The 7,096-nt window shown below is 60.0% G+C and overlaps 1 protein-coding gene across 1 annotated transcript; it reads right to left on the reverse strand.

Annotated features, from left to right (window-relative positions):
* Nucleotides 1-1,315: 1,315 nt before the first annotated feature.
* Nucleotides 1,316-5,645, reverse strand: CYP2D6 (cytochrome P450 family 2 subfamily D member 6). Its single transcript, XM_082850472.1, is given in 11 exon segments — nucleotides 1,316-1,737; nucleotides 2,205-2,392; nucleotides 2,607-2,707; nucleotides 2,709-2,734; nucleotides 2,888-3,061; nucleotides 3,492-3,638; nucleotides 3,644-3,651; nucleotides 3,740-3,836; nucleotides 3,838-3,872; nucleotides 4,528-4,699; nucleotides 5,418-5,645. Coding segments are annotated over 11 exon segments (1,554 nt in total). The 5' UTR covers nucleotides 5,604-5,645; the 3' UTR covers nucleotides 1,316-1,317.
* Nucleotides 5,646-7,096: the final 1,451 nt, after the last annotated feature.

Consider the following 7,096-nt stretch of genomic DNA (forward strand, 5'->3'; position numbering starts at 1 on the left):
GGCCAAGTTCCCTGAATGCTAAGAGCTGTGGAGCTCACTGTCATGAAGGCAAAAGTGGCCTGGCTGGGGGCGGTGCTTCTGCCTTGAGTGTCTGTGGTCCCCAAGCTGTTAACCTAAATGCACCAGGAAGTCTGCTTATGACTCAGGTAAGCAGATAGTCATTAGAAGCCCTTGGGTGGTGCCTGTGCGTGCTTAGAGGCCAGAACAAACTGTCGGAGTGGTGGGCACAGGTAGACGGTGGCAGTCCCCGCCCTCAGCTAGGGCTCCAGGCTAATGAGGTCCCAGCTCCAGAGTCAGAGCAGGAAGACAGGCCCCAGCAGCCATCTGGTGCAAATTTCTCATTGGCTGAAGGGGAATAGAAGCCTGAGGTCACACAGTGTCGTAGCAGAGCGAGGACTAGAGCCAGGGTGTCCTCCTCCCAGCTCCCCACATGGCCTCCCTCTGCTCTGGCCACCCCATTGTCACATGGGTCCAAGGTTGACCCCTTCCCTAGGGCATGCCTGCGGCCCACAGGGGCTCATTCCCAGCCCCTGCCAAGCCTCCTGAGCGCCCGGCCTGACCTGGCCACTCAGAGAACAGAGCCCGAGTTGGAGCCTAGATGAGTGTCCTCCCACTCGAGCGTGGCCGTGAGTGGCAACTACTATTGGGCAGGGGCTGGGAAATGAGCATCCCTAAGGGGCAGGGAAAGGGGGCCCATCCTAACTTGGGGTGACTGAGAGTCCCAGGGAGGTGGCGCACTCCTGGGCTGCCATCAGGCTTCCCAGGGACAGCTCTGGCATCTGAAGACAGAGCTGTGGGTGCTAACCCGGCCTATTGCTTCCCAGCCATCCCTGAGTTCGCCAGCTTTGGGGGCAGCAGACTTGATGGTGCTGGCTGAGCTGCTGGCCTGTGGTGCAAACTGAGGGTGGCTGGGCCCGAAATGTGGGCATCCAGGTTGAGTGGGGCCCTCCTCATCCCCACTGGGGCCTGAAATCTCTCACCAGCCTATTCTAGTTCCTTCCAGCAGAAGCCAGGACCTATTTATAGACTTTGTCACTAACCCAAGTAACCAGTATTGGGTCTCCAAGGGTGACTAGGGGGTAAGGTGTCACCTTCTGAGCCTCGGTATACCCATCTCTCAAATGGGGTCAAATGCCAGGTAAGGATGGATCAGGCAGGGGTAGGGGCTGGATCTGGGGAGGCTGCTGAGGCCCCATGAGCACCAAGGGGCTGGTCAGGGGCCCTGGGTGGGACTCAAGCCAGGTTGGAGCCACCAGACTGGTTTATTGTACATCAGGGCTACTGCTGAGGAGTGGGCTGGGGGCTTGGTGCCCACCTCTAGCAGGGCAGAGCACAGAGCTGGTAGGGGGATGGGGTCACCAGGAAGGCAAAGACACCGTGGCCACTGGGGCGGGGCTGCCCAGTGGGCACTGAGAAGCTCAAGTGCTGCAGGAGGCTGGTGAAGAAGAGGAAGCGCTCCATGCGGGCGAGGGGCTCCCAAGGCACGAGCGGCGGCCTGTGGGTGGGCATGGGGGCTCTCTGAGCCTGGGGGCCTGGGCTCCTCCCCTTCAAGACTCCCTCAGGACAGGTAAGCAAACCGGGCACCCCACAGGTTCCTGCTGAGAAGGGTATGAAGGCCTCCTGCTTGACGAAGCGGCCCTGGGCATCCAGGAAGTGCTCTGGGTGGAAGTGGGAGGGCTTCTTCCAGATGGTCTCGTCCTTCAGCACTGATGACAGGTTGGTGATGAGTGTCATCCCCTGGCAGGAAATATCTGTCATGGGTGGGGTCTGGACTGGGGGATGCCTGGACCCCTGCAACCAAACACACATGGGCACACACCCTCTGCCTGGCACACACCTGGACTCTTCAAGTAACCCTCAGCCCAAGAAGCTTCTCGGCACCCTCCCTGTCCCCATGGCAGGGTAAGTGACTTGCCTCCCATGGGTGCCCTTACTGCCACCTGTCCCTTGGTGAACGGGCTCCTCCAACACTCTGTGACACGCTTTAGTTTGTCTTCCCTACCCGACTACGGGCTCTGAATGGACAGGGCCAGCCCTGCCTCTGCTCTCATCCTCACACCCACCCAGCCTGGGACATTCAGTGCCTGTGGAAATGAGGATTGGGTGGCTTGGATTGCAGTCCTGACCCCACCTGGCAATGCCCACATTGGGGCTACCAGGTGGCAGATGGTGCCGAGCTGGGGTGAGGAGAGCCACAGGCCTACCTTTGGGATGAGGAAGCCCTGAACTTCGATGTCACGGGATGTCATGTGGGGCAGGCCCAGTGCGATGATGTCCCCAAACCGCTGCACCTCATGGACCACGGCCATGGTGAAGGGTATGAGGGCCTGATCCCCCATCTCTGGTTGCCTCACCTGCCCTATCACCTCATCGACTTCCTGTTGGACATGTCCTGGAAAAACAAGCATCCTCATAGTGGTCAGACCCAAGGGCTGGGCCCTGACCTCCTCCTGACTCCTGTGTAGGGCTGTGCTCACTCGGAGGGGGAGGTCACTGTGACCTCTGCACAGAGCTGCTACTGGTGGCCAAACCCACCAAGCTCAGGGGCCTCAGGCTGTCCCTTTCCTCCCTCCCCCATCCCGCCTGGCCCCTTGGGCTAGGCTCTCGCTGCACATCTGGGTGCAGGATCAGGAGGAGGAGGGCCCAGGCCAGCGTGGCCGAGGTGGTGATCACCCCGGCAGAGAAGAGGTCAGACACCACCAGGCGTGAAGCTGCTCTCGGGGTTCCCCTTGGCCTGGGCCACGCAGGGAAGGTAAGCACAGGGACAGAGGGAGGAAGCCTCCAAATGGCCTTCCACTCTGCTCCTGTCAGCCCAGGTGTCTGGTCACGGGGTGATACACAGGCCTGCGCTTGCCTCACGGGGCCTTCAACCCTCAACCCACCTCACCCCCACCTCATCCAAGAAGGCGTCAGTCAGGTCTCGGGGTGGCTGGGCCCAGTCCCGGGTCACCCTGTGCTCGATGACCAGCTCATCAATCAGGACCATGAAGGCTCTCTGCCCGGGGAAGACCTTGGCAGCCAGCCCTGGGATACGCAGGAGCACGGGGATTGCTTCCAGCACCTGTGGGGGGGTCACAGCTTTGGGGCCCTGGGACCTTGTGGTGCTCAGGCTGTCACCTGGACCAGTCAGGTCCTAGCCTCCTCCAGGATGTCCCCACCATTGACCTTGTTCCTCCCTAAGTGCAGGCCTCGCCCCTAAGTGCAGGCCTCACCCCTCTCTCCTGGCCCTGGGCGCAGAAAGATAAACCTAATGTCTACATCTCATGGGTGCCGGTGCCTTCCAATGAAGGAACCCTTCCTCCCCTAAGCCCGCTGACCCTCACCCCGCCTCTCCCATCTGTGTTGTCTGTCATTTCCCCACTTCCAGGCCTTTTCCCTTGCAGGTTCCTCTCCCGGCATGCCCTTTCCTCCTCTGACCCTCTACGCAAATCCTCCTCCGGGGAGGCCCTTTGCAGGACGGAGGCCTCCTCTATGAAGCTCCCTTCCCTCACCTGGCGCACGAAGCCAACCTCCTCCTTCAGTCCATCCGCCAATATGTCCAACAGCTTGAGGATGCGAAGGTCGTTGTACTCAAAGCGGCTCCCGAAGGTCAAGGAGGCGATCACGTTGCTCACCGCTTTATTCAGGAGGCGTTGGGGCTAAAGGGGCGTCCTGGGAGGGAACGGTGCACGTCAGGGCGTCGCCTCCATCTCCTCTTCCCCAGCCTCTCCAAACCTGTTCCCTGTCCCTCAGCACCCACCGGCCTGATCGGCGAAGGCGGCACAGAGGCACGAGGACTCCTCGGTCACCCACTGCTCCAACGACTTCTTGCCCAGGCCGAAGTTGCGCAGGGTGGACGAGAAGAAAGCGCCGCTCCTCGCGCCAGGCTTTTCCTTAGAGCGCCAGGATCACTCCCGGGGGCGGAGCGGGCACGTGGGCGTGGCTCGGGTGTGTCCCGGCCCCACCTTCTGCTCGCCCACAGCGCTGGCGGGCTCGCCGATCCTCCTCGGCCCGCCCTTCCCGGTGCTCTGCTCACACAACCCCGCCCCCTTTGGGGCAGGCCTCGCCCCTCCGCTCCGCCCACACCAACCTCACCCTCCCGCCCACTTTGACTCCCCCTTCCAGCTGGGGACCGGTCCCACCCTCTGCCCGCCCGCATTGCTCGCCTACTCTCCCCTGCTAGGGTCAGGTCTTGACTCCAATTTTTACTTTGCCCACCGGGACCCCCTTTCCTCTTCGGGGAAGGTCCTGGCCCGGCCCTACCCCGCCCGCTCTTTGTCCTCATTCCTGCCCACCCTGACCTCCCCTTCGTGCCCGCGAAGGCCCTGGGCCGCCCTCTCTCCGTAAGGCCCCGCCCCCTGCCTCGCCCGCATTCTTGCTCCCCGGACCCTTGGCACAGACTCCTTTCTCCTCTTGCTGCCCCTTCAAATTCGCTGGCTCTTCCCTGCACCGAATGTCCGCGACCCTGCCTCCCCTTGGCCCTGCCGGTATCGGGCCACTGCTGGCCCAGTCCCCGCCGGGACGCGGTCTGCCCCCTCCTCCGTTTGCCTTCCGAGCGCGGCCCGTAACCCAGGTGCTCGTAAACTGTCGCAGGTGGGCGGTCGGAGTTGTCCTGGCTGCGGTACACCAGCGCCTCTCGCACAGGCGCCACCCCGTTGAGCACGACGACGGGAGTCCAGACCTGCTGCAGGCTGAACACGTCCCCGAAGCGGCGCCGCAGCTGCAGGCCGAAGGTCGAGGGCGTTTGTCAAGCCCAGGCCCCGCCAGGCTGCGGGCCCAGCCTCATGGCGTGAGCCCTGCGGGAACCCTAGGCCCCTACCAGGAGCGAGGGGGTGCAAAGATTTTATCCAGTCTTGTGAGCCTGGGGGTTAATTACATCCACCACAGTCGAGGACCTCAAGTTGGATCAGACCACCCAGCTATGACTGTGCAGAGGTCACCAAAGTTGTCAATAGACCAAGTTAGCATCCCATTTTACAGGTGAAGAAACAGATTCATAGAGGTAAGCGTGAGGTCCAAGGTCTCACGGTGGCAAAAGATTTGAACCAGATCACTGTACCTCTCTCAACCTCGACTACCTGATTTAAATAGGGCTCAAGACCAGACTCCTCTCCCCCATTCTCGAGACCTTTCCTCCTGATGTAATCATAAGGGACTCAGGCTCACGTAATGTAAGAGCTGGCCAGCTGAATCCCCAGCCTGTTGCCAAGTCGTACTCCCCCACCGCCTGGCCTTTACCCTCTTGGACCTCTGTTGGGAAAATCCAACTGTTCTCGGGCCCTGAACAAATGCCCTCCCTCAGGAAGCCTCTCAAATCTGCCTCCTCCTCTTGGCCCAGTTCCTTTTCCAGCCTGTGACTTCACCCACCACCCGCTGTCTGCTGCTAGGTGGGGTCCCTAGGACCTCTGCTGCCCACTTCCCACCCCCACCCTCCTTACCTGGCTAAAGCTGAGAAGTGGGTCCTGGAAGTTCACCTGCAGCAGGTTACCCAGTCCAGGCAGTGGCATGGGACCTGGTGGGTAGCGTGTGGCCCAACGTGAGTGCTGGTGCATCTGGTCCACCAAGAGCAGGAAGACGGCCACGGCCACGGCCAGGGTCGCCAGTGTATCCCCAGTCAGCAGCATGGCTGCCTCAGTGTGCACTGGGCTCCTCAACACATCAGACACCTAGGACTAGCCCAGGCAGGGCACTCTCAACTGCACCTCCAGGGCTCAACCAGTCTGGGTCTTCTTTATGACAGGAGCTGAGACTGGCCTTTGCCCTCTGCCCTGAGCCAACCTGCCAGGGAGAATGTGCTGCCAGAGGGTGCAGGGAGGGGTCAGGGAAAGTCAGGTGCACAGATGGCCACTGTCCCTCCTGCCCTCTCCACGTGCTGACAGAGGGTAGGGGGAGGACACAAGAAGTCCTCCCCTTCCCCTAGCCTGACTCCCCAGCTCTGTAAAGATTCCGAGGAAGAATCAGGGGTCTTCAGACTTGATCCTGCCACCCACCTGTCACTTTAGTCTCACACTCTCTAATGTGCTCACAGCCTCATCCCCAGAACATGTCCTTGTCCTCCCATGTATCACCTGCCTCCTCCTGAGTGGCCTTCACCTCCCAAGTTTGTTACTGGTCCTTGCCCAGCGCTGGAGGGAGGTCCTAATGACCAGAGGGACCACTGTAGGGGGATAAAGTTCTTGGTGTCCCCTCACTTCACACTAGTATACTCAACACACACACACAGTCACACACTCAAAAACCACACTTACACACATTCACATACTGCCTACTCACATGCATATTTACACACCCACAAAGCCAGACACATTAACACATATGTACCACTTACATGCTTGCACAGAGACCCAGCACCAAGTCCTCGGAGTTCTCAGTGGTTGCCTGGTCCCAACCCACCTCCTCCCACCTCGAGGCTGCTCGCAGTGATGCTGGGGACCTTCCCCTGGCTGGCCGCTGGCTCAGCTTCCTTGGTTTCTGCCCGTTTCCGCCTGGTTGTGGCCATGACAAGTTTGAATCTGGGGATGGGGAGGCAGCAGGATTGTCTTCAGAGCTCCCTAGTCACATGACCAGCTGGTCTGATGGCCCAGAGACCCTTTCCTAAGTTTGTTACAAACTGGTCCTTGGACCTTCTAGCTCTTGTGGCCACCCAGGTGATGAATCAATCTTCTTTGTGTCTGTGCCCATTTCCTAACTTGGAGACATGTGAGGTGGGCACTTTACCTTGTTGACTGGACTGCCAGTAAGCTCAGGGTACTAGAGTGGCTTAGCATAGGCTGTGACTGTCCTCAGAGGAGTGGGCCTGCTTCCTCCTCCTTGATTTGTCCTTGAACATCAGCTGTTCAAACTCTAGAAGACAAGGGCATGGATACCAGATGGGGATGTAATTTCTTTACACCCTCACAGGCCTGCTGAGGACCACAAAGAATGGATTCTCAGGCCTCTCCCTTTGCCAGCCTCCTCCCTCTCCATGGGTCCAGTCCACCCTGGCTCCAGCCCCACACCTTCCAATCCTGACTCTCTGGTCCCCTTCAGTGGCTCCAGTCCTCGACGAAATGTGCAAACCTTGGTACCACCCTGCACCAGTGTGTGCCACCTCCAGGCTGGAATTGTGGCATTTCCT

Source organism: Leucopleurus acutus (assembly GCF_964270905.1).
Source record: "Leucopleurus acutus genome assembly, chromosome: 11".
Taxonomy (NCBI): Eukaryota; Metazoa; Chordata; class Mammalia; order Artiodactyla; family Delphinidae; genus Leucopleurus; species Leucopleurus acutus.